Genomic DNA, 27,539 nt, shown 5'->3' with positions numbered 1-27,539 from the left:
TCTGGCCGGCCGGTCGTTCGATCGTTGTCGATTCGTTCCTTTTACTATTTTCGTGGACGATCGTCCGCAGCTGTCGCCGCGAGCCGGCGTGTCAACGTAAAACGTAGCGTTGTGCGAATGGCCCCTCGACTAGGAACCGATTCGTCGATTCAGCAAGCGGCTGCTGGGTGGCGTGCCATCGACACGTCGTCAACGCCTCGAAACATGTAATAAATCCGACCCAGGCAGTGTAATTCGACAGGGAACAATGCGAAAGAAAAGTTGAATCTGTGCTTGCGAGGTCCGTCGAGATCGGTACCCTTTTCTTGATGTTCGAGAACGTATCATACTATACGTACAATTTATAGTTCTCCGAAACGAATGGTGCAGTCTGTTACAATCTGAAAGCTTGTAGGCTACCAATGGGTGAAACTTCACCCCATGAAAATGTTGTTTTAATCTTAAAAGAGGTAACCACTCTCGAAACTAACTTTATGAGCATATATTGACACTATATTCTTTACTACAAAACGTAATAAAAAAAAGTTACGTGATACCCCGAGTGTAAGATTCTCTAAGATTACAAGAAAGGATTTCTAATTTGTCTTCGCCGCGTTAATTTCTACGATCTTTACCTTTCGCGATGAAAATAATTGAAGACTTTTTACCTAAAAAGTGATAAGATCGTTAAATATAAATAAAAATAGTAGCGCCGCTTAAGAACTACTCCGCCTACCTCGGAACGTGTTGTTACGCTACAGAGTTATGATTGTTAAAAGTTTTTAATTTTTCAAGAGTCGAGTATACATCATTCTTTTTGGTGTCCAAACAACGTGCTTGATCGCGTGTCATTCGAGTTAGGTTAAGCGTCACGAAACGACAGCAGCGATCGATTCGAACATTACGTATCTCGTTGTCCGGTGGTTCATCGGGTCCTGTTCGATGAATAGCGAGATGCGGCTGCGAGATAAATCAGACGGTAAGATGATTCGTAACGTCCGTGGCCGCTGAAACGGAATCGCCACGCGGCGTAGTCGCGAGTGACGAGCCACAAGCTGATTATCTCCTCGCTTCGCTTAAGATTGATACCCGTCGTCGTCCGTTGCTACGTTCTCTGCACCCGGCAAAACTGCACACGCTCGCCAAAAGCGCATTAGCTGGAATAGCAGAATCAGAGGATAGATCGGTTGGCGAGTCACTGGCCGATCAGTCGATTGCACTCGCGAAATTCAGTTCCGGCCGCGCGACTGCAACCCCCTAGCATAGAACTTCCGCATGTGTTGCGAATTAACGTGGCCACTCTTGCAAACCGATCGTGAGCTATGGACGATCAATAATTTCATTTGGACCGACTCGTGCCTGAGTTCGTTAACGCAACCGAACTGTTCCGACTTTCTTTTCGTATTCTAATTTTCCTTGTCCTATGTTACAATGCTTCGCTAGGTTGTACCTTTCCCTTTTCCCTTGCCGAATTTTATCTTCAATTTGGCGTCACTCGAGGAACATCTTGTAGTTTTCTAGACTTATAACTTTTTGATCTGTGAAACAAATTGTGTAATCGAAATTCTATTTATTAAATGCCTTTAATAAGTAAGTAACAAAAACAGAGTTCGCTCAAATTAATTTCGACGCTTGGACGATTTGGCTAAAACCTAGCGCGGTATTAGCATCGCGTTTGATCTAACAGCGATGATGTTAAAAACCATCGAGTTGTTCAGATCCACAGTGCAGTTGTCGTATGCCCATTATAGCACGCCTTGCATATATACTGTACATGATCTTCCTTTACGTGACTTACACGATGATTCTGCTAGCAATATTCAGGATAATTTACTCTAGTTTTCTTCTTCTTCATACTTATATACCAGAGTGTACCGTAAAAAAGTACGTATTTATTTTTTGAAAGTAAAAGAGACGAATATACGTACGATACTTGGTGAAATGGAAATCATCTTAACGCAAGAACGTGTTTCTTTACGATACTTCAAATGAATACGTTACATACTTACGTGAAACATAATAAACACGAAATATTACAAATACGTAACGTTACAAAAGGCATATAAATTACAAGAAATATCGACAGTAAAAAATTTCATTCGGTTCGACTGTCAACGTTATAACGTAGTTTGTAACGTTTATTCTTCAAAGAATTCAATTGGATATCTTGATCGTAACAAATTTTTTCACGTTCAATAAGAAATATCAATCCGTCGGTATAAACGGTATAAATAGAAAGCTCATTGCAAACAGGATGCAACATTATCGAGGATCGGACGTTACGATACGAGCGCACGGAATGTTTCTAAACGTCTATTAATTAAAGCATAAATCAGGATTTTATCGGGCGACGTGATCGTTATTTAATAGAACAAACGATCCATGCATCGTCTCCGGTACACATAGTCGATTGCACATTTTGTTTCGCAGCAGGATCTACGCGGCTTTACGATGCACGACTTCCGGCGCGTTGTTTTGGAAAAAATCGGATTTGCTGGTTAATCCAGTGTGCACGAAAACGAATTATCGTGTTACTACCGATGCCATACGAACGAACGGGTTGTTTCTCTATTGCAAGAGATTTGATGAACGATGTTTAACTTATGAAACGACAAAGAGGATAGCAGAATTATTTAAAACACATAATACTTGCATCTGCGCGTCGAAGATGATAAATTCTGTTCATAAATTGATGATCCTTTGTTTATTTCCACGTTCATCTTGAAATTTCTTTCAAATTTTATCGATTTAATCGTGACAGCGGTATCTCATTGTGGTAACAATGAAGTTCCAGAATATTTTGTTTAATACATTCATAAACGGATTTTATTCGGAGATTTTGTGACGGATAATCGCGTAACCGATGGAACCAGCCAGCCAGTCTATTTATTTTATTTTGCCGAGGTAACAAATTCTTAACACTTGGACAACCGTTGTCACGCGACTTCATTTTTGTTTTTAATTTAATCGGCGCTTAAACGCGATACAAATAAATGATTCCTATCTTTGGTGCTTTTTGCAAGGTTTACCCAAACAACTAGTTGAAATCAAACAATTCGCAAAGTAACATTTCGTTGAATAGAATTTTGTTGGTTGAAATAGAAGAAGCTTAAAATGTTTCGAAACGACGAAGAAATATATTCCCATCTTTTCTCAAATAAACGTAATAATATCGATAGCAATAGCGACAATGACCTGTAATTACAAAAATCGATTTTTCGACGATTTCAAATGGAAATACCTGCTTAACGTGACAAGTCTGTACGCGAAAAAGCAGGAGCGAACTTATCGAAGGAAACTCACGCACAGGATCGCACGTTCCCTATCTCCCGTTCAAACAACTGGAAAATTTCCCTGCGTCAGGTACGGCCATCCAGCCCGCGTTTACGTTGAAAAACGGTGTGGAAGCTGTTTTATGTATTCCACCGCTGTTGGCCGACATATCGTGCCGAAAAGACAAATTCCCGAATAAACAACGTTATTTACGATCCTCGTTGGCATCCCTTTCAAGGCGAAAGGGATAAAATCGCTGGAGATCGAGAGAAAGAAGCGAAAAATCCTGACGAGAATCCGAATAAGTTGCCGCACAGTGCATCGACTTGGTATTTATTTTCCGATACGAGCGCGCTATCACGAATGTTGGCTATGTGTATAATTATTGGCATAATCGTAATGTTTAATAAATCGTCCAGCTAAATGTTTAATAAATCGTCATTTTAAATCCGTTATTCACGCATCAGCCTTACTGTCAGTAGACATTTTGCATGATTTGCACTGTTTGTTCTACTATCGTTCGCTCGATTCGTTCATTCATTCCACTTACGCAATTGAGTCTCTTTTCCACTTGCGACTAGCCGCACGTGTGACTACAGCACGTAGATACATATTCCGTGTATGTATATACATACTTCGTAGCCGCGATGAACCGCGCCTTGACTTTGCAGTCGCGACAACGCGAATGGAAATTGCGTGATATTCGACGGTGGACTTTGTAGTCGCGCGGGGAAGCGGAAAAAGGGCCTTGTTCTTCCTTCGTACTCGTTCTCCTGACTTTCACCAGTGTTGCAGCGGAAACGCACTGAACATTTATCCAGCATCTACGTACTCTGCTTGCCAGTGGTGTTGCAGTAGAAACGTCAACTCGGTAAATATATACGCTCGCTACTTATATAAGCTATAAACAAAAGACACAAGGATTACGTTTGCTTTGGATATATGTTACGGGAAGAGCTTAAAGCGTAGTAAATGTATATACTGACTAGTAAGTGTACATTTACTACGCTTTAAGCTTTTACTGTAACAGTGGTAACACAGTGTTTTACCATCGCGTTTTGGTGTTTGTTGATTCTGGTCCAATATCTTTCTGGTAATTGAAGAAGTATCGAAGCTCGAGGAGTTTGTTCGACCGATGGCATCTTTAGGTTGTTTTCTTATATCGTCGTTCCTCGCGTACCACGGTGCATCGATCATTATTCTCAATAATTTCGATCGTGCATTTTTAATTCTCTTCCGGTTGCTTTTTGTAACTGTACACCAGAGGAATATGTACTCCGTATGGCCGTATTGATTTAATCATTGTTACATATATCTCTCTTTTATTGATTATCTCTGACTTCCATTTCCAACCGATCAACCAATACGGTTGTTCCATGGCCGATACTATTTTCTTTGTTATGCGTTTTATACGAAGATCCCACGTTAAACTTTTATCCAGCACAACTTCTAAGGATTTCGTTTTCATTGTCTGTGGTACGATTGTTTGGTTTATATATACCGCCTTTTGTTCTTGCCGATTTAACACGAAGAAGATATTTGTACCTTTCTGTGGGTTCGGTGTAATTCTCTTTCGTACCATCCACGAATGGCCTAGTTAAATGGAATCACCTAAATATCTACCGTATCTATTGTCGCATGAAAAAGCTACTTAGGACAAAGTTATACTATTTTTCAGGAGAAACGCGAAAAGGTCTCCTTTCACGTAAAAGGAAGTCCAAGGTTCCGAGGATAAGGGGAATGGGAGGAATTTTTTCTCAACCACTTCTTTTTCAGGCTCGTCGCTGTATTTTTAAACGGAATTTTATATTCTTTCATCTATTAATTGGTACGTTCTTTCTTATTCTCTATGCAAAAGTCTAGAATTTAAAATTATGATATTCGTATCGAAAAATGATTATATATTGTAGTATCGTGGACGAGGGGCCTGGGGGGTGTCGGGCGAATTATAAACAAGCGGTTGCTGAGCATGTGCGTGGTGGGGCTAAGACAAAAGACAAGGGGTCGCTAAGGGACGATAAACGAATTAACAGTCAATGTTAGTTGTAAATCGAGAAGTCAGGAATTGCGTTGTCGAGAGAGTGTGGTCCGCGTGAGAGAGATTAACTAGATTAACTATCTAGTTGTCTTAATTGTAATACGTTATTGTGATTAGTCCACGTTAAACAACCATCGTTTCCTGTTTAATCAACATCTGTTTGATCCATTTATTGTAAATAAACTAATTGTAGTTAAGAGCCTACAATATAGAACGTAAAAGACACTTCAATTACTTCCTTGGATCCTTCATTTTGTAAAACTTGGCGTATGAAAGACGAAGGAGTATCATAAGTGCTCGTATGTTTATAGTTTCCTTGCTGATATGTTAGGAGATTAGGAGACGAAAAAGACTGAAATATGAAAATTACAACTTTAGATTTTAAATCCTTTGCATGCATATTCTATACATAACGAAGAACTCGTACATTTTCTACCTATTTTCAGCCACGAGATCTCTCGTTGTCGTTGCGTCAAAAACTTTTAAATCACGTCCGTTAAACGTGACTAAACGTTTAAGTTGCCAGTCGGAGGCGGCGTGATTCGCGGCAGCAACGCGGAATTTTCAAGTAGCAGGTTATAGATGCCTAGCTATCGGCGATCTCGACGAGTTATCGTGGAAGAATGTAGATAAAGACAGTTACAAAGATTACGTTATAATTATGTAGATCGTTTTCTCAATGATTTAAACGAGAATTATTTGAATAGAACGAAGTACCACGTGTATAGAGCTCGGACCGAAATTCATGGAACGGGTAAAGTCTAGTTGATTTCCATAATCATTAGCCATCGCGTAATTGGCTCTTCGTTCGTAGAGAAAGACACTGAAATTGAAAGAAATCACGAAATTCGTATTCTAATCAATTCAATTTTTATTCAGACGTCGACCTTACATTATTAAAAACAGATAACGCTTTGAGATAAACGAACGAAACCCGTGAAAATGATCCATTGTCACTTCGCACTTTTGTTATGACTTCTTAATAAAGCGTTTATCAACCTCTTATTTACGTGACATTTTTCTTTTATTTTTCCTCGCGAAATCTTGTCCTCCACAAAAACCATTCTACGAAATAAACAGCAAATGTAAATTTCATTGACAAGAATATTATTCCACTAACGACTCTTTGATATCACGTCGAAGTTTCTAACATCAGAAAAAATTGCTTTCCCTTAAATGTACATTTATCGTTACAATATTTGCATCGCTCCAATTGAAGACTATTTTCCACGTTATTTATGAGGTTTCGTGGTATCGATGATATTTCGCCGTAAAATCACGAGATATTCCGAAGCTTTTGGCTTTGTGGGAAAGGTGGCAGTTAATTGGAAGGTAATTAACGGCGGTCGTAACTACGCCTTTCTATAAAGATCCGCAAGAAACGCGATCGCTTCCGAAAAGGCGAGAAAACTCGTCGACAAGCGTCCTATTACGACTTAAATTGGCTTTTCTTCTTAGCCTCGGATCTTGATCTGCCTTATCTGTGGCAAGACTCTTTTTACTTTCGAGGGGAACGGTTCGTGGCTTTACAGGGACACGTTCGAAGAACTTTCTGATCTTCTTTGAAAAAGCTTCGGAAACGTTTCTCTTCTCTTTTCCTTTCTTTCCTCTCTGCTTCTTTTTCTTCGATGCTCGTTGCTCTTTGCCAACGGGAAAATGCAACGTAGAATTCGAATTCTCGCCGCGAGAAACGCCATAAGAAAGGCTCCTTCTTTAATTATTTCCGGCTCTCTGTATATGCCATGATTTCGATGTTCACATTTTTACGATGGTATAATCGTGTTTTAAATTAGTCCAAGAACCAAGCAATGAAAAACACGTCAAAGTTACGCAAAGGCAACACCGTTGAATAAACATAAAATGAGCTTTGGCCTTGTTAAGGCTCGTTAGAATAAATACATTACAGAAGGCCATTATGCAGATTAGAGGCACGAAAATACCGTAAAATACTTCGATTTCCTCGAACTTGATAAAATTAAGATGCCAATTTACCAATAAGAAATTGCAAATATTGCGTCAACGCAACGTTAGTCCTCGATGACTTAATGAACGTCAGAAAAAGAAAATTAAAATAAATATTCAATCAAATATATGCGTACAATTTTTTGATTGAATTTTTTCTCTGGTAAAAAAAAATTTTTACCGCTTTTCAACTGAAGCTGCTTCGCCGTGAGCCACGTTAAAACACTGTGAGACGGTTTGTCGGATGAAACCGCGTGATTTTCACTAGTCGAACACCATCCCCTGGAGAACGTTAGAGAAGAAACATGCGAAAGAATGACGTGATCCGTTTTATTGCGACTTAATTTATATCCTGTCGTCTCCTCGCCCTTTTACTCCCTTAGCCCTTTTTCGGCAGAGAACTTTAAATCAGCTCCTACGATATATCACCGACGAAAAGGCTGAAACACACCGGTAGCTGAGCCGCCTTAATAAATCATCAGTCCCTGGGAACGTGCTGTTTTAGATGGTCGCTTGTAAATTCGGAAGAAATTCAAATTCTCAGGTGGTTCCCTTTTCGGCGACGAATGTTGTGTCATTAATTTCGACGCGAGTAATGTGGCTGATTGAAGTATATTCGGTTAATTGAAAGGCTCTGTTCGCCCGTTTTTGAAAGGAAACAAATTGATACGCGTTACACACACGAAGAAAATGTAAAAGGTAAAACACCAGAGTAAACGATATGATAAGAAAGAAACACAAAAAGAAAACGAATTGGTTTTTCTTGATCGATTAATCTACAACGTAGTGCTCGTTATTATTTATGACTAGACTGCAAATGTGCTTGGAAAATATGCAAACAATTTATTACTATCAACAATTAAATATCATCGTTAGAAAGGAATTGATCAGATATTTTCAGGCTACGATAAATGGCTCATATTTTCATAAAATAGACAACAAGATATGTAAATCACTCTCACTTGTACGAAGCAACAAATACAGAGACAGTACCGTGCTCAGATATTTATATAACTGTATTTTATTCGGTAGAATATTACAATCAATTCTTATGGAAAATTTTTAATAATTATGATAGGATTTTACCATGCCACAATATGTAACCTTACGGTAATGCTACTACTTTTGACAAGTATCTTAATAAATTAAATTAAAGTATCATTTGCTATTTAAATCTGTTTTGTACATCCACCGCATAATGCATTTTCAGTCTTCTCCGGTGATCTGCTCCGTTTAGAAGCTGTATGACTAGAGGATTGGAATGTTTAGTGAAGCGTGTGTTGTAGCGTTCACTGAATTTCGAAATTTCTTCTTTAACTGCTGGTATTTTTAAGTCTCTGTGTATAGTTTCATTGGTACCGTACCAAGAACCATTCCAGATAAGCCTTAACGGTTTTCGATCGAAATGAGAGCTACAAACGATGCGCGCAGAACACGCGCACGAAACAAAACAATTTCGAATTATGGATCGTCCTCTTAATTCGCTGTTCTATTCTTTAACGAGTTTTATCAGGACGATGAAGCGACCTCTAATAATTCTCTACTATCATAAACTCTATTTTCTCGCAACAGCGCGCAGATTTTTCTTCCCTCTGGCCGATCTGTTTCGCCGGTAAGAGCGCACTGGCAAGAAGAGAATGATTAAAAGGGTTATTATTCTACTTGCTCGATAAATATCTAGCCGCGTATATCTACCAGTTGATATTCACGGCGAAAGACCTTTTGAATACGCCGGCCGTCTTCTGTCTTCCACTTTTTCCCTCGTTTTATTTCCCTCCCTCAATTATCATTTTCTTCGTGCCCACCCCGCCCGGTGTCTTTCTCCGTTGGCCAGGCCGCGAGGAAACTAATTTAAATCGTAATGGCCCAGCCGGCAGCAGCATGGAACTACGAGTTTTTGTAAGAAAGCTATTTGTCTGCCGTGCGCGCGCCCTGCAATTCTGCGTCCGAAATTTAGGAGACCACGTAAGAAGGGAGAAAAGGAAAGAAAGAGAAAAAAGAAAAGCCCGGCGGCACGATTGTGGTGACAATCGCAATTACGGAAGAAATTTTTTGCTGCAGATCGATGCCGCTCGCACGTTTTACGCTCTGCCGAAACTTCTAAGGGTTCATTCGCCCCGGAGTTTGCAACTTGTCGTGTTTAACGTATCTTTATAGATGTACATTGTTAAACTACGGATGTTTAAGCGTTTAAGTTTAATTCATATTTTTACGAATATAATTGTTAAAGTAATTTGGCAAAGTTTACATATCAGGATAAGTAAAGGGCAAGATTAGATTAGGTATAAACGTAAGGAAAGTGTGTTGTAGTATATAGAATTTATTAGAAATATTGTAATTGATTTGTTAATATTTTGATAGAGAAAATGATCCCAACCTGAAACCCAGTACATTCATAATATTCGCTTTTAATTGAGTTATAACAGGCATTTCCTACAGCCTCGCATATGCTGTTGTGTACGGGGCTTTACACGGGCTCCCCCGACTCCCTACTATTTATACGTAGTAAAATACTCGTTTTATTATACGTATATGTATGGTAAAGCGTCAATTATCCGAACCAATTGGGACCGAGGTGGTCGAGGAAAATCGAACTGTTCAAATAATTAAACACGCGTGTATTTACCCGGCTGATAACTATAGGAATTGAGGCAAAAGCTACTTATTGAATCCAAAAGTAAATTACAGCATTAATTTCAAGTGTAATGTACGATGTATTACGCAAAGTATTAATTCATTTTTGAAGAAATGCTTTGAAGTAACAACGTACATTTATTATCGTAGTATCGTGGACGAAAGGCCTAAGAGATATCGGGCGAACTATAAACAATGTCGACAGGCCCAACAACGTATCGTCGGTCCTTCAATCGAATAGTTTCGCGGAAAAGACCTCCGTAAACCTGGCCACGAGCGGTTGCGGAACACGTGCATGGTGGGACTAGGACAAAAGACAAAGGGAGAAAGACGAATTAACAGTTAGCGCTAGTTGAAAAGTCAAAGAGTGTGAATCGAGAAGTCAGAGAGATAATGTTGCTAGCGTTGTGGAGAGTGTGGTGAGCGTGAGAGAAAGCGTTGGTGACGAGAGTTGCAAATTAACTATCGAGTTGTCTTAATTGTAATACGTTATTGTGATTGGTTCACGTTAAACAACCATCGTTTCCTGTTTAACCAACATCCCTTTTAATCCATTTATCGTAAATAAACTAATTGTAGTAAAGTTCCTACATTATATGCACATGTAGATGTGAATAAAAATGTAAAGACGCGAATAAAAGAGAAGCGCAATGCGACAATCGGAGTAGAAGTACATAGCAAATAGAAATTAGTTTCGTATCGTTGAATTTAGAAGAAAGATGCCCAATATAAAGATTATAACAAATTTACAAGATTTACAAAATACACACGCTTCAAGCTGCCGTGAGAGAAAGCTGATCCTAAGAGCTATTTTGCTCTAATATATGTACATACTCAGGCAGCTACGTCAACAGTACAAGATAGCATGCTGAACCTATCAATTAGACGCTTCATACGCTCTCTAAAGCAGCCAAATTCTGACATCACTTGAACCATCTCACACGTAGCAAGCAGTAGACTTTAAACGTAATCATCCGTAACGAACATATACGCGAGAAAATGTGATGTTTCGAACGCTCGGAGCCGCCGCCTGCATTTCGTTATCCCTTTGCAAGCAAGGTTCTACTAGCAAGAGATAGCGAAGAAGACACTTGAGAAAATGCTGTGAATTACGCCCTCTGCCTCGCTGCATCCTCAGGGCTAGCGATCTTCAACGGTTTACAGTCTGCCACGCTAAATGTATGCTCGAGTATTCTTTGTAAAATTGTCAATCCACTGAGCAAACACGAGGTTTCGAATAAGTCGGGACGCGTTTATATAAAATAACGGATTATATTCCCTCGAAATTCACGTACACGTAATATACCGGTTTTGCATAATCTTTACGTTGACTGCAACTCACACTAAAAGGAAACATAAGGCAGGGTATGTACAATTGTCATTGTAAAATCCATCTAAAAATTCAGAAAGATTCAGATTGATATATATAACATGGTAAAATAAGTGGAGGAGCCGATGAGTCAGGACGAAGGTTCGCAGTTTGGACGGTGGAAAGTTGAAACGGATGGCTAAAATTATCAATGATTGGGGAAAATTGTTTTGCGGGAAAATGCAATGATTCTGAGCGGCTATCACAGCGGATGTATCGAATGGGAACGATACCCGAAATATTTTCCCACGCGTAGATCGATTCTGCATCGAGCGTCGACTTGATTACGTATTTCGTATTTTTATAAATTTGTTGTTACAAAGTTTCTGGTCCCTTGAAGTAAAATATTACATGTACAAGAAATATACTAAATTGAAGAACGTTGAGTCAGCGAACTTTTCATGTTACACACGTAGCTTGTTTTAGGTCAATGTTTACGCTAAACGGTTTTATTTAACGAGAAATATTAAGCGCCAATAAAAAAGGCACGTTTTATAATATGAAAAACACCGTTTTCATCAAAGGCATAACTTTCGTTGCGTTACGCTTTGGCATTTGATATTTTGATTGAAGATATAATAAAATGTTATTAATATTCCAATCACATGATCATTATTTTGCTTCATCGAAATATTCGATATTGATACGTCAATTTTTTACATAAAATGTTGCACATTTTGAAATCTCGCGTTTAATGAGACACGGAAAAATGTTACCATTTTGAAAGCAATTCGTTTAGCATTTTAATCTCGCGCAATATGGATTTTACGTCTTTTCCATTGAACAATTAACAAAGAGCATTACGATTACAAATTATATTAATTACAGAAGTATTGTTTGAACAAATGACGTTCATTAATAAATCAGATAATGTGAGATCTAATTGAAAGATGTCTAATTAATGTTTATATTGTGCGAGGTGTCGTTTCTTAATGAACGTTTACTTTTAACTGTATGAAATTTATTAAATTTGTTATACTTATTAATTACATCTTGTCGCTCGTAAATATTCAGACATCTTGATCGATTCATAGCTATAGCACGTTAATTTCATCAAACTATACAAAAGACATAATACACTAGTTTCTGTATTTGTTTTCCTCGTCTTTCGTACGATAGGTTTTACAAGACAATAATTAAAATATTCGCCAAAGTAATGATCTTTTCACCTAAATAGATCGATACTTTCTCGTAGGAAACAGTGGGATGGATCGGTTATTGCGTCAGAAACTATATGATTTCATTTAAAAGGATATCGATTTCACAATTTCCTTCACGAGTCCGCCTACAGAAAGCGGAAATTTGCTAAATTGTTACGTTATGAAACATTTTTCAAATAACGAACAATTCAAGCAGATAATTGCGTTTATAGATTAAAACGAATCGAAACCTCGCACAAATGCAAAATTCTAATCGATCAATCGTTCGCTTAATACCTGAACTAATTACTACATTTTATACGAAACTGGCAAGTGCCGTGATATTTACGAACAGGATTTTGCATAAAAAGATATGATCCCTTATTGCTCTTAGAAATTATCTAAAAACATAGAAATTTTTCTTCGTTTACACCACAAAAGACAAACGAAAAAATGAACAAATTTTCAAATTCGCTCGGATCGCCAAGTATCTTTGAACCGAGTCACGATAAATTTCCCACCTTGTCAGCTGAACAAGCGTGAAATCTCATAATCGTTCGCGACTTCACGACCCCGTGATGCACTTTTACCGCTGCGATACCGAAAAATAGGAACGACGAACGTCGTGGGCAAGCGGAAGGAAGAAGATCCATTAGAATTGGCGAACGTACTTCGGTTGGTCGGGAAAAGAAAAGGACAGCGCTGTGTACGATCGCCAGTAGAAGCACGATCCCTTTAGCTACCTGACCTCCTCTATCTAAACGGCTTCGGAAGACAGCACGGCAGTTAAGTGACGAAATTGCAAATCGAAACGTTTTACGCGGGCAATGAAAGGAGTCGAGGTCCGCCAGTTCGATTACGAGCCTGGCCGTAAAACCTGGCATTGCAATATGTATATGTATGTACGTGAACGAGAACGAACAGGAAGAAAGAAACAGCCGGAACGCGCTACTCGTACGTGGAATTAAGCACAGCCACGAATCGGGCTTCGAGATTTCTCAGAATCATTCGATCCTAACGACGAAGCTATCCGTCTTCCATCTTCTCTTCCATTTTGATTCCTCCTTCTATTTTTCTTTGTATTCGATTTATATTAGGAGCGTTACACACGGCGATACGTGTATCGCGATAGACGTATCCGATACACGTTCGAGGATAACTTATCGTATAAAAGACAAGAAAAACAAAGAGGACAGGGAAGTATTACGCTATCTTTTCTTCTTCTTCGTACGATAAGTTTAGCGATATTAAAGTTAAAATATCTTCCAAACTAATTATTTTTCGATCCAAGTACCTCGATACTTTTTTACGGAGAATTAAAAAATGCATCGAAAGGTGTAGACAAAAATGTACCGTTCCATTTAAGAAAAATGAAAGAGGTGAGATCAACTTTTCGTCGAAGATTTTTGAACGCTCTTGATCGGAAGTGCCTGAAAAATCATATGGACTGATTTTTAGATCTGTCTGCATTCTGTATATTTTCACATTTATGCGACGAAGAATCCGCGTAATTAATATTACCAATATCACCGAGTGTTAATTGTAGTATGAATCGTATACGATCGATTTGAAAGGATTGTTAATGTAAATTTGTATTTGCTGAAAGATCCACGGTTTAGTAATATCACTGTAGCTATAATATACCAAAGTAGAGTAAATTTATAATTGTTAACCAAGAAGACATTAAATAGATCGTCGAAGTCATCGTGGATTATCTTATTTACGATGCGATCCATTTTCCAAGGAAACTCAATATCCGGTGCGTCAATATTACTTGCAGGAAAAATTAATGTATCATCGTGAGGATATTAAAAATACGTTGAAGTGGAACGCGAATTCCTTACGCAAATATATTTCATCAGTGATGAATTATGTTTGTCCGGGTTGGAGCTTCGTTACTCGTCATTGATCATTCCTAATGACTTTCCTAGCCGCCCTATACGCACGATTTTTAATGTCATAAATCACTGTATCGTTCGTAATACCTCGAAATTAGATCGCGAAGAAATTGATTTTGCCTTGGAGTATTCGTTATCTCGTCTAAATGTGCGAATATTAAACGGGGTTTCTATAAAATGAATATTTTAGTTTAACGTCACGGATATATATCAATGCAGCATTGATATACACTTGTAGAAACGATTTTCTACGTGTTGCAACTTGTTAAAAAATACTGGAATTATTCCAGCGCATCGTACATCGAAATAAAAATAGATTCTTTTGCGTCCAGCTTCTCTTGTACATTTTTATTCTCTGGCACGAATGGAACTCAAGAAGATTTACGAGAAAAAAGCTTTTAAAGTATGGAAGATTTTTCCACAATAATTTACTGGGCGATAAATTCTAAGTTACAGACTAAATTACTATTGCGCAAACGATCTCTACAATTTTATAATTGTACGTCGTGAAATAAATTTTACAAGCTACAAGCCAGATGATCGTTCTACTGTTCGATGTAATCTTTTTTGACATTCGCGTTATTATAAGAAAATCTTTTAAAACTATTAACTTTTAACCTGTGACTGTACAGAGATTTCTTTATAACGTTCGATAAATCACAAATTTTACTAATTACATACATTTATATCTGATACTTGATACGCTACTTCGCAAAATTAAACGATCACTAAATTCCGACGAAAAAATTGTCGTCTTGAATTGCTGTAACTTCGTGAAAAGGAATTGCGCGACAGAAGCAGCCTCGTTTTAAAGGGAGAAGCGTCTGCTTTCATATTTCTGAATCGAATTGCTGAATCCATATCTTTTTTCCATATTACAAAATAGAATAGAAAACTGAAATTGGTTTCTTGCTTTTCGGATATCACAGCTCTTCTCAAATACAAACCTGTTTTGCAAAATTTTGCTATTTTCTCTACCATTTATATTTAAACTTGCTTTTATCCGATGTCGTATCTCACGAGCAGCATTCAAATTCTATCAACTGGATGTTTGATTCGGATTTATAAGTATCAAACTCGATCCCATCGACGGCAGTTACTCGAATTTGTTACACAACCTAACGATTGTCATAAGATCCCTGGGAAAAAAGGTGCCAGTTGACGCGTTACAGTCGTGGTGAAACATTTCGAGGCGTTTGAATGTTCGCTCGTGCGCGATTGATTCGCAAAGCTAGCCTACCTTGCTTGCAATTGATGTCGGCCTACGTGTCTCGGCATCTCGCGTCATTGCCTGCCAACTTGATTGGATCGGTAATTTTAATGTGTCGCCAGTCCAGCTCGTCTGCGTTACCACGCATCAATAACGACGTAGCACACGCGTGAGATCAATTAAATCAATTAACGCGGCAAACGCGGGCTACCAGGGACTCAAAATCGAACTGCTTTCTCCTGCATCCATGTTAATGATTATAGCGATTTCGGTAGGAAATAAATCAAGCGAAAAGACGATACAATGTTTACCAGTGAATTATTAGTTTGTCGTTCATGGCTCACAGTTTCCTGCGATATATATAATTTTTTTTTTTTTCTTTAATAAATATATGTAACTGTATGTAACTGCGGAATTAATACACAAAAGCAGTGATAAATATACACGAAAGAACAATTAATTGAACAATTTGGCAGCCTATATGAGGAAAGATAGCATCTTGTTGAGACCAAAATATTTGTACAGTATTATCAACAAATTTCTGTATTATACTTAATGACGAACTGGACTTCCTTTAATGACGAATACCTGCCTACGTTCTATTTGAACGTAGATAATATTAGGTTGACAACTAAGTGATTGCGGATTTTGTCATTAGGTGGTATTGAGTTAGTTGTCAACCTGATAGTAATTCTTTGGCAAAATTTGCTTCTACATTTCGTCACTCTTTTTTCAAAATTTCTTTACGATCTACTTTCTACGTTGTACGATATTTTTCCCATACACGTTGCATAACGTTTCTTGTACACATCTATGCATAACGTACAGTTACATATATTTGAATACATTTAACGATATGGAAAATACTTCTGTTTCTATTTCTATAAATGAACCAGCTGCAAATACTTGTGTCTTTCGTTGTATATACACATAAACTTGGCTTATTCTATTATTTGAAAATTCAAATGAAAAGAACCGCGCGTCAACGCGGTTTACGCAAGGTTAACTCTTCAAGCGAACCAAGTCTTCGAGGATCTGGTCTGTTTTTCCAAAACACGATTCGGCTCGGCTACTGCTAATTTCTAGCAGCCTGGCAAACGTGCCCTGAGAATTCTCGATGACTGTGTACGATTAAAGCCTCATAGGAGTGGCAGTGTGCTTACCAAGCACTTGGATAACGTCCTTGAGCAAATGCATGCCCTACGAAGAGCCAGATGGTTCCTGTGTCCGAGATATGCAACTCCAAACTCCGAAGATACTTAGGTATCCGGTAGTTTTCCTTGGAAAATCAAATTTTAACGTTATTGATTTCCATCGGTTTTAAACTGTGAAGCATATTATCCCTTAACTGGACATTTCCATAATTATGGAATTTAAAATTAGCGCCAAAGACAGATCAATTTTAGTTAGGCCAGTTTTAATTTTTGCGAATATGAACATGATGTAATTTGTTTGTAACGAGCATGAAACTTACTTAGAAGGATAGAGGATCTGTAGATGAAGAAATTATTATTCTAACGACCGAGTTAACTCGTTTTCGTTGGTTAATACGTTATAATACGTTAAGGTAGTTGGCTGTTATTCTTGAAATATTCTGTGAACACAAACGTCGTAATAATTTGGAATAATAATAATATAATCAAAGTCTATTGAAAAAATTCTGAAATATTTAGATTTTAGATCTCGTGTATCATAACAATGTATCAACCATTTACCTGTTTTCTGTTCCAGGTACGTAACCATTTTCGTGTAAATACTCGTTTGCAGTAGTCCTTTAGGTGAGTGACTTATTGATTATTTAATCGACGAAGATTATCTTGATTTTATTGAAATAACAATAAAACATGTGAATGAAACGTGTGAAAATTTTTTTACACATTTGCTGGTAATTTCAGTAATTAATTTCAACCAAGTTCGTTAGATAGATTCTCGGTAACAAATAGGGCTAATTAGATGGAACGATTTCTGTACTAATTGCTAGCCACGTATTTCGATTTTTGCAATTATCGTTCTTTCAGTTCCAGTTAATAAAATTATATATACCTTCATTCTCTGCCACGATACACCTCGGTGATTTGAAAAAAATATAATAAACTTCTTAAAATAAAAAACTACACAACACAAGCTACTCTATAAAATTAATTATGCGTATAAACACGTCGTGTAGAATACAAAATCGTACAAACACAATTTCTCACCCGATTTAACAAGAAGTTTAGAGCTATACATTTTTCAAACATATATTTCACAATTTCTTTTCTGTTAAATTATAATTTTACGACACGCGGATATTCTAATTTCTCTGTCATCCTTGGAATAAGAGGTTTATAAGAGAAAACAGTTTCGTCCATGATATTGTTATTACACATATATCATGGTGGTTTCTTCATAGACGATTCAATGTTCGGCTCGATTTAATGCTCCATAAAACGATCATGGATATGGATTCTTTCCGAATTTCGCGACGGAGCCATACTTCACAGAAACGATGTCGTCACCGGTAGGATAAAAGCTCGTCTTCATTGTTCCGCTCCTATGGGGTGATCAAATACTTCACCTGGCGATGTCTTTATCTCGATTCAACGGGAACTGTCATTTCTGTCCTGGCTATTCTTTTTGTTCGAGCCATTGGCCCAGAAATGGTCCGGCGTTCGCGAAAAAATTGCGGTAGATGAGGGCCGCGCACCCTTAAATGGGTCTTGCAAATATTTGATTCGATTCAACGTTTCTCGTCGAGCAATCCAGGTTTCCGGTGTTTTCGATTAATCGCGAAAAATTGGAATCCCCTTTGTGAGATTGAGAAAGCAAACGAGAACGTCCGTACGATCGTATAAATGGCAATGATTAATTTATTCAGCCGATCGTCTCGTCAGGATTTACGACGTTGTTGGAATTTTAAATGGTGGAAAATCAGTAAAAGGAGAACAGGGTTTTATTCGATACGCTATAGCGTTCGATGTGAAATATCCATTTGTAATATCGTAATGTTATTAAAAAGAACAAAATAACGAGAACGAATTATCGTCACCGATGATGGTTACTAACAGCTGGAAAATATGTTCACCGTCGATGATAACCAAAAAATACACCTGTACTGATTAAAATCTTAAAAATTAATATTTATCGATCGTGTAATTTGTCGAAGAATCTCAATATTAAGTAACGCGGCTGCGATTTAATCGAAAAATGAATATTTTGTCTATGCGATTTTTTACAAAAATACAAGAAACAACCTTCGTTTAAATGTAAGCCAACGATAACTTTACAAATCGAAAGGTATGAGTTTATTCCTGTTTATGAAATTCGTATTCACCGTGTCTCTTAGTCCACCGTATAAAACCACCCTTACATATATACCAGAAACGAAATAAATAAACCGCATTCTGTATGAGAAACATCGTTGTCTTCCCGGATGGCGTGTATAACGCTTCAAATAGTCGTATAGCACAATGGGATCGGACATTCGATAAAGAAAAAAAAGAAACGAATACCGACGGAGAATTTTCCAAAAGAAATCACTAAGCTCGATTCGTTGTCGAAGAAGAGAAAGAGAAAAAGATAAAAAGAGAGAGAGAGAGAGAGGGAGAGAGGGAAGTGGCGGCGTACGAAGGTGTAGGACGAAGGTAGGAAAGAGCGTCCGCATAAACCGGATGTCCCAGGCTTCCCTAGGCGGCGTAATATCGTAAAGCCGATTTCAGTGGAAAAAGGGTGGCGTTGCTGGCCCGCTTATACCCTTCCACGACGGCCGTGTTTGTATGCGTGGCTGTGTAGGTGGAATAAATTTCGTGGCAACAATTCGACAATCCCGCTCCAATCGGAAGGGATACACGGCCAGAGATCCTCCCCTGGACGCAGCTCTGGACCCAAACGATCCACCTTTATCGGGATCCTGGCTGATGGATTCGGCCCTATTCTGCCCCAAATCTATTCCGTTTTATTGCCTTTCTGATACATAAATTTTTATTCAATTTGATTTGCCGCCATTGCTATGGTAATGCGGCGAGAAGAGATGCACACGCGTACTCCCTCTTCTTCTCTACACTTTCATCCCCTTTCTTCTCGCCAACTTCCCTCTTTCGTTCAAGACGAGGCACACGCGCTACTTCTTCCGTAGAGTCACTTCGAATCGTCATCATTTTCCCGGCCTAGTATACTCGGCGCAGCCGTCGGTAACGATTATTTGAAAGGACGATTTTCGCCGCTCTTTCCTTCTCCCTGCGGTACGTTCCAGATGGGCGGCGAGGTCGTTAGAAGGGCTCTAAAGCAAATCGCCTGATCTCCAGATCAGTGGAGAATAATTTTATGGTTTCTCGATGCGCCCACTGTTTAGAGCTTCTGGCCAACCATCGTCGCTTAACGACTGCATTCTTTTATTGCTACGAAGAATTACGATAATTCTTTAAGTTCTTGATGGATCGTACAACTATACAAGAGGTCTCAAGAGGTAAACTTTTTATTTAGTTTTATAGGTAAATACGCGACTAGTGCTTTATCTTCCTATCTGCCTTTAACGTGAAATCTTGCAGCCTATCAACGATTACGCGAAGTTATGTCGAGTATGAGTCTAATTGGTGGGATTTGTTGTAAACAAATTCGTAGATAAAATAATTCGTCGATTTCAGCGCGACTTACGGCGAGTGTTAGGTGGTCTGATTGTTTTATAAAACGAATAACGATAGAATTTCCACCGTTATATTTAGTTTCGTTCGTTTATCTCGGTGTAAGAATGAGAAAATGTGAGCGAAATAAAGATCGAGATCCGCCAGCTGATTCATTGACTTGCGCTACTAGCAGTGTACCGCTGGCGTAAAGTCGAATTGTGTGTAACTTGAAAACTAAGTCTCAAATGAAATTATCTTACATGGACTTTCTCGCTTTTCTCGATCTCTAGAATATTATCCACTAAACCGTCTAAATATTTACCACTTTTTTTAACATTCTCTACCAACTATTAAACATAAAGGGGAATTATGAAGAGAGCAACATCGATTGGAACTGTTTATGGTTCTCTGACTAATTGATAATTTATTTTCGTATTTAACTATTGATTGTTAAAATTAATTAGATTTCGTTCTTACAATAATCTAGAGAATACAGATTAATATAGAGTATAAATTCTACCGGATAAGTACTATTATTGGAAAGTATGAGAAAAAAATAATTGCACGATATTTTACGTTTCAAGGATATCTTTAGAAACGTTCGTCATTAGCCTGGTTGCAAAAAATCTCTTTCAACCCAACCGGTATGAATTTTCACGAAAAAAACTACGTTGCTCTTCAAGTTTTCATATCTCTCGTTATACTGTTGCTTTTCCAAATTACGAACACTGAAATAACAACATTTGTTATCATTCATTACCATTACACTGCTCTCTCAACTGTTGTTTCAACTTTCAACCTTTGAGCTACGCATCTCACTCGACATGAGAGAGCTTTCTGTCCGAGCAAAGCGCAGCAATTTTTCCCTCAAAGAATAATGTAAACGATCGCACACGAGACGATAAAACGATCTTTCATCCGCTTCTAGTAATTAAGCATAAGAAGATCAGTCTCGCGGCGCTGTCTTACCTCTCCAAAGTTCAAGTAACGCGAGTACTTAGCTTTCACGACTCCGCGTACGATATCGAATTGCAGGAGTTTCGTAATTGCCCATCAGAGAACTTATTGCCGGTAATATTGGTTCGTATCTATTTGAATACGAACGCCGTTGTATCCGTCGTCGTTTAACGACTTCTACGAGGTGTTCGATTAGTATGCGGGCCTCGACTACGAATCTTGAAATTGTACATGTTGCATCATCGGAAACGCTGGAATCCAATTACTTCCTGCGTTATTGCATAGTAGAAAAGAAGTATATTTAAAAAGTTGAAATCCGCATAGATTCTCTTTCATTTATCGCTAGATTGCGGATATTTGTGCACACGTATAATTTTCTGGAACGCAGGTAGACCGGTGAAACCTATAGAGAAATTGTTTATTCTCCATTGTTTGCCTAATTGCCTGTGCCTTGCATAATTGCGTTTAAGAACATTTTCACACACATATCGAGTTTATATCGGTTTGCGGTTAATTAAACTCAAAAGAGTTAGCGAAAATACGAAGTCGAGTATTGGATCGTTTGGAAAGCTCGTTGCAAGATGTTTTTATCAAGTGTCATTAATAGTAGATATAAATAGAGTTTATTGATGATAAACGAGGCATTGAGGAGCAAAAGTGGAACAAGTCACGAAATTTCTCTCCTCGGTGGCTGGAGTGGCGAAGAAAACCGCAAAGGGTTATAGAGAATATTTCTCTGAAGATCGCGTTTGACGCGTTGAAAACGCCATCGTTCGTCTCCAACCCTCGCTATCGGAAGGCGGAAACGCGAGGAGGACCTTCGCGATAGATCGAGTTTGGATGGGTGCCCGTGAAAATTCGTGACTGTCGCGGAAATTTCGGTCTCTCGATTTTCAGTAGACTCGCGTCGCTCGGTGTTTATCGAAGCTGGGCCGTTTTCCGTATGCGGCTCACGAAACAACCCTTACTTCTTGCTCCCCTGCGCAAGAACGCCACCCTACGACCCTGACGCGTTGCACGTGATCTGCGAATAGCGATGGGACCAATACCCACGTGCAACAATACGATATTCTACGTGGAACGTATTAACATCCGAGGCCATTTGTTTATCGAAATTTGCTTTGTGACTAATGGATCGCATCTGTCGTAGTTCCGCCTTCGTTTTGTAATTTTCCATCAACTTACGACTATAGGATTCTTCTTGATTGTCGTTTAACGTTTTAACCCATTTTAACCGGGTTATTTCGTAACCGGAAACCTCTAGAAAATTAAAACTTAAGGGAATTAAAGAGAAATTTTTAAAGACTTCAAACAAATTAATTGCAATTAGGTAGATTTTAAGTCTCGAAAAAAAGTATATTTTAAGAAAGATAATATGGCACGTTAAGAAGCAAGAGATCTACGAATGAAACATTATCATATCCAAAAGATTAAAGTGGTAGCTCGTGATTAACAAGTTAATATCAGATCAACTGTAAGCTTGTTAAGTTTTTAAGTTAAATTAAGATGCCTTATCTAACATACTAACGCTATTTCGTTCTTCAATACACATTGAAGTATTTAATTTTACGACGATTTTAGTGCCATACAAATACATTCAATTTAATAAATTCTATATTACACTGTAATTCTACGTTACATTGTATTACACAAATGTTTACTACGAAGTAAATATTTGATTAAAGTTCGATAAATGCATAAAATTCCAATGCATTAAATGTAAACTCTATCGAAAATTATCCACGTTTAGTTCACGATCGTTCGTTTTATTTTGAGAACGCTCGATCAGGTCCCATCGCTAGTTGTAGCCCTGCACAAGGACGCTGAAGAAGGAAACGTGCGCAACGGAAAAGGCGGAGGGTGAAGGCGGCGCGCAGCACGTGACACACATATTGCCTACCTTTCGAGAATCTCTAGCCAAGAAACTTCTTCTTCTTCGTTCGTCGTGACTCTACTGCCAGAATGATAGAAAAAATCTAATCTGCCAGATTAAATCTCTAATTCACGGCGCAGTAGGTGGTCGATTCCTGTGAACGAGTGGATCCTCTTTGAAGTTGAAAGTGATAGAACCGTCGTACCTAGGCTTTTTATTTCTAAAATTAAAATTATCAAGCAAACTGACGGTTGTAGCGCTCGTTCGATATCGCGAGGAAATAGAAAAGGTGGAAAAATATTGAGATGCTTCCGTTGTATCGCGACAATCCAAACGGCACACGACATCTTAAAAACGTCCAATCGACGTTCATTTTACGTCCATTTTAATTTTCTTCGTCTTACGACCTAATCTGCGTGTCTTAGGAGGAAATATCCAGTCGAAGATACAAATAAGCGGACAGGTAGTGGAAATAGAAATTCGCTCCATTGAATACGGTCTGTTTACGTAAAATTGTAAATATTAATTTCAATTACTTCGTAAATAATCTTTGTGCTATGATGATACACATAAATACAAATTAGGTACATAACGCTGGTACTAGTTCGATTAAACTTCATTCGCATCTACTTCCACCACGCAGATACCTGTTCATTCAATTTTGTCGTCAGCCGACTCTTTGAACATATGACAAAATGGACTTCTTCTGCGACTTATCTCGGATGTTCTTCAAGTATTATCATATCGTTATAGATGTAGTATCGAAAGAAGGGGGGTATACGCTTGGTCTATTATATATTTAAGGTATAAACTAAAAATCGTAAGAGATTTGGGGAAGAGAGAAAGAGAGAGAGTGTGTGTAAGAGTGTATTGGTGACGTCAAAGCTAAATGAGTAAAGGAGTGGGAGAAGGATGCGAGGGTTGAGGGTCAGCAATTTTTGACCTGAGGAGTGAGAAGTTGGAAGCCCAGTGTCAGGGTAAGACGTACGAAGATATTGTAGTCAGATTTTGTATTGGGTATTGCTTGTACGGATAAAACTAAACTTAACTTAAACCATCCTTTCTTGTCCTTGCTATGGTCCTTGATATGGTCATCCTTGACCATATTTTGATCACTACATAGATTTGAAACTTTCACGACGATTGGATGATATATTTCTGAATCTTCGAGTTCCCATCGCACTTGTAAGTAGTAAGTTGCGGTTTGTTCCGACATTTCGTGGATATTTCGGTTCACTTTTTTAGGACAGACCTGACAGAAATGCCACTTTAGCAGGTGAAGCCTGAATTTAGTTTCGAAATCAAAATACGAAGAAATATATAGGTTGATCGAATTCCTGTTTGGTTCGGTATATTCCACTTTGTTGTTCGTAGTTTGCTCGGAAACGAGATTTTATAGCATCGCACGCGCTATAGAGATAAATATATACGGATAAACTGGCTTTGCGTTGCTGCGTTAACCTCGCCAGGAATATAGGAGTCTAGTTACATTTATTTGTGTTTAATTAATGTTGCCGGAACGTTGTGGTAAAAGCGGCACCCATTTCCACGACCCATAGTAGAATTAGCAACTTTCCAGAATTTGATAATCTGATATTCTAATTTAAGCTGGAATATAAATTTCGCGATATAGCGCGCCTGTAATGAAATTCGGCCGAAACAGGGAACAGCAGCAGCGAAATGATTGCGGGAAAATTATCCGGCAAAGTTTCGGCTGACTCGCGTCTATTGCTTCCTATGTTCTGTTTTACTTTTGCTATCCTTTTGGTGTCTCTGCTATACGGTGTGAGATATAAGTCAGATAAGTTGCTGATATACGGTGAATTAAACGAATCGACTGTTAATTAAGAAATCAGAATTACGTAAACGCCATGGCATTACGAGACGTTGTCAGATCAAGTTTTCCCTTTCGTCACGTTATAAAAGATGTATCACGACGATAGAAACATTACAGAAGAGCTTTTATAATCTGGAAAAAATTGTTTGCTAATTGTTAATACAAAATACTTGAATTTCTTGGAATTTCATTAACTAAAATAACTTACATGGAAGAAGAAATAGTAAGGAAAAAGATATTGAGCGAGCTCGGCGAATCTCTTCTCGTAATTCCAATATAAATTTAATAGAATTCAATAACGCAAATCGAATAGAAAAAAAGAAAATTACAAATAAAACGTTGCGTCGACTCAACTTTGCTTCTTATTGAGTTAAACACAAATTGCAAAAGGATAGAACGCCATAAGTGGAGCTTCGATAAACTTTTGCGTTATCGAAAGATCGAAAGTTTTTTAACGTAAAAGTTACATAATTTGAAAAATTTCGATAGCCCATCGAGTAATTCCACGAACGTCGATCGGATTCGCAAGGGTCGGAGATTCATTCGGCGAAGCGATAGGCAATGGCCAACTAACATTAAACAACTATTAACTCCGCTTCCGAAGTCGATCGAAACTGGTATTAAAGTCGACTCGAAAATAACATGTTCGGTAAAGTACTTCTGAAAGCAGTGTCGAGGAGAATTGTCCTATTAGGAAACTCTTCGGTAAAGCGCTACGAACTGTATTTCAATAATCGACTCTTAGGAACGTCGATATTGGCCGAAACCGCCAACATCTGCTGCTTCTGCGAAATCGTCGCTCCGGCTTCATCTCGTGTAGCGATACACGCGGATAATAGACAAGCCGATATTCAAAATAACGATACAATCGAAATAGAATTTTCGATATTCCAATTTTCACTGACACGGTGATCTTCAGAAATTACGATCGAGTATAAAATATAAATGTAATCACAAATATAAAATACAATTGTTTAGTTAAGGAAATACAGTTTGATTCGTCGATCAACGTTTGATATATTTTAACACTTTGATTCACCAATTTCATCTTCTTTTGTGTTACATTTCCGTCTGATGTTCGTAATATTTCATCGGTTATTTCATCGGTCGTTTCATAGTTTTTTCTAATAATATCGCTCTACTTTCTTCTTCGTAGTTACGAACAAACTAGCGAAAAAACGACGATGGTAGTCGTGGGTGGCAATTTTTTTTACCAGACACTGCGACCTGTTTTACCAAAAACGAAAATGTTAAAAATCCTACGAATTATCGTAACAACCGTTTCGTCTGCGTTTGCCGATACCGGTGTTCGTATAAGCATCCTCCCCGTGAAGAAAATAAATTGTTCTTTTAAAAATAGCGTTTACAGCCTCTTTTTACTTTCGCCCTTCAATCTCGAAGGAAAAAAATTAAGCGAGAAGAACCGATCTCCATCGAAACGCTTGGCCAAAGAGAAACGCGCGTTCGCGTTTTCCATCCGAAACGCCCCACGAAACTCGTAATGTCCATTGGCCGGAGTTCCATCGCGCAAAGTTGGCCGGATCTCATCAGAATCGATCAGCAAATAGCACTTTCCGCGGAGAGTGGCTCGAAGGTGGATAGAATTCTCGCAGCCGGGTCAGCACGTAAAACGCGGATCCATTCTGGCATCGTGGGCCGAGGTCACGATGCGCCTGGTAGATTATGCATAACGTGCATGCATATATGCATCAGAGAAGACGCGTATCGAGTCGACAGGTGCGAGGTACGGATTTTCCGATGCAACGGCCTCTGGGCCCTCGACTTCCGGCCCGACGGAAAATCGCCGACGCCAGAGGAACGTCCACGGACCTAACAAACTATACCGCGGCGGAATTTTCGGCCGAACGAGGAGAAGAGGGGCGAAAACGTGAAGAGGAACGATGCGAGGATGGTGTAAAGGGGAATATGGAGTACGAGGTGGCACCGCGCCAACCAGCTTCTCACAGCTTTTCCATCGCCATGCCCATTTCGCCTGTATCGGAGATCGTTTGATGGAGATTTCGGTTACACCGAGTTATTTGTTTGTCGTTCGATTCGAATCGTCAGATCGTTGAAATACTGTTCTTCGGATCGCATTATCGATAATTTCACGTCAAGATGATCAGCTTGAGACTTGTGCGGCGAGGTCGGTTTTTCTGAGCATGGAAGAAGAGCAGTTTTTTCTTTTTTCTTTTTTTTTTTTTTTGAAACTTGAACTAGTGTCGGTAACGTTCGAATTTTGGGAAAGTCTATTCTACGCATGTTCCTTTGTCTGAGAGCGTTTGATGGAGAGAAAAGGAATTACATTGTTGTAGTATCTGATGATTGCTCATTAGGTTGGATCAAATGAATTCTTCGTTAAATTAATCGTTCGATACCGATGAATTTTTATTGGAAACATTTTCTTGTTGCGCTGTCAAAATCAAATATTGTGGCGAACGACTCGTGAATAAATTCGTGTAAAAAATAGTTGCAAGTAGATATCGATTGATCTGAAGATTATCTTTGAGCGTTTCGTTAATGCAAAAATCAAATAACACCAACAGGCAGTCGTTAAATAAAAAGAAGAGAAGAAGGTCTGATTACTAAACGTAGCACGTGTTAAGCACACGACGCTTGTAGACAACATTCAAATAACGCTAAGAAGAGTAATTATCATAAATTTATGCGGCTACGTATTCAAATTAGGTATTCAAATTGGCTGCAGTAGTTAAATGCAAATTTTAGTACTTGGCGCGTATTTACTGTTACCTGAAGAGGGCTTCTGCA

General features: G+C 38.5%; 2 protein-coding genes across 6 annotated transcripts in view; both read left to right on the top strand.

Moving 5' to 3' along the window:
• LOC122565939 (E3 ubiquitin-protein ligase MIB1) overlaps positions 1 to 17,270 on the top strand; it is a 674,113-nt gene extending 656,843 nt beyond the window's left edge. Inside the window, exon 10 of the mRNA XM_043722497.1 lies at positions 17,234 to 17,270. Within this exon, the coding sequence (XP_043578432.1) occupies positions 17,234 to 17,255 (22 nt within the window). The 3' untranslated portion in view covers positions 17,256 to 17,270. The remainder of the gene's footprint in view (positions 1 to 17,233) is intronic.
• The window catches only part of LOC122565943 (E3 ubiquitin-protein ligase MIB1-like), a 159,677-nt gene that overhangs the window by 75,647 nt on the left and 56,491 nt on the right, over positions 1 to 27,539 (top strand). The window contains exon 1 of one of the 5 annotated variants that reach the window (XM_043722509.1): positions 3,892 to 4,123. The exons of 3 other annotated variants lie outside the window; for them this stretch is intronic. The gene's annotated coding sequence lies outside the window, so the exon portion shown is untranslated. Of the gene's footprint in view, positions 1 to 3,891; positions 4,124 to 17,256; positions 17,281 to 27,539 lie in introns of those variants that run through there. One more of the 5 variants, XM_043722511.1, reaches the window with a different exon arrangement.

Source organism: Bombus pyrosoma, linkage group LG3 (genome assembly GCF_014825855.1).
Source record: "Bombus pyrosoma isolate SC7728 linkage group LG3, ASM1482585v1, whole genome shotgun sequence".
NCBI lineage: Eukaryota > Metazoa > Arthropoda > Insecta > Hymenoptera > Apidae > Bombus > Bombus pyrosoma.
The sequence above is the reverse complement of the archived record's forward strand: the minus strand, read 5'-3'. Positions and strand labels throughout refer to the sequence as shown.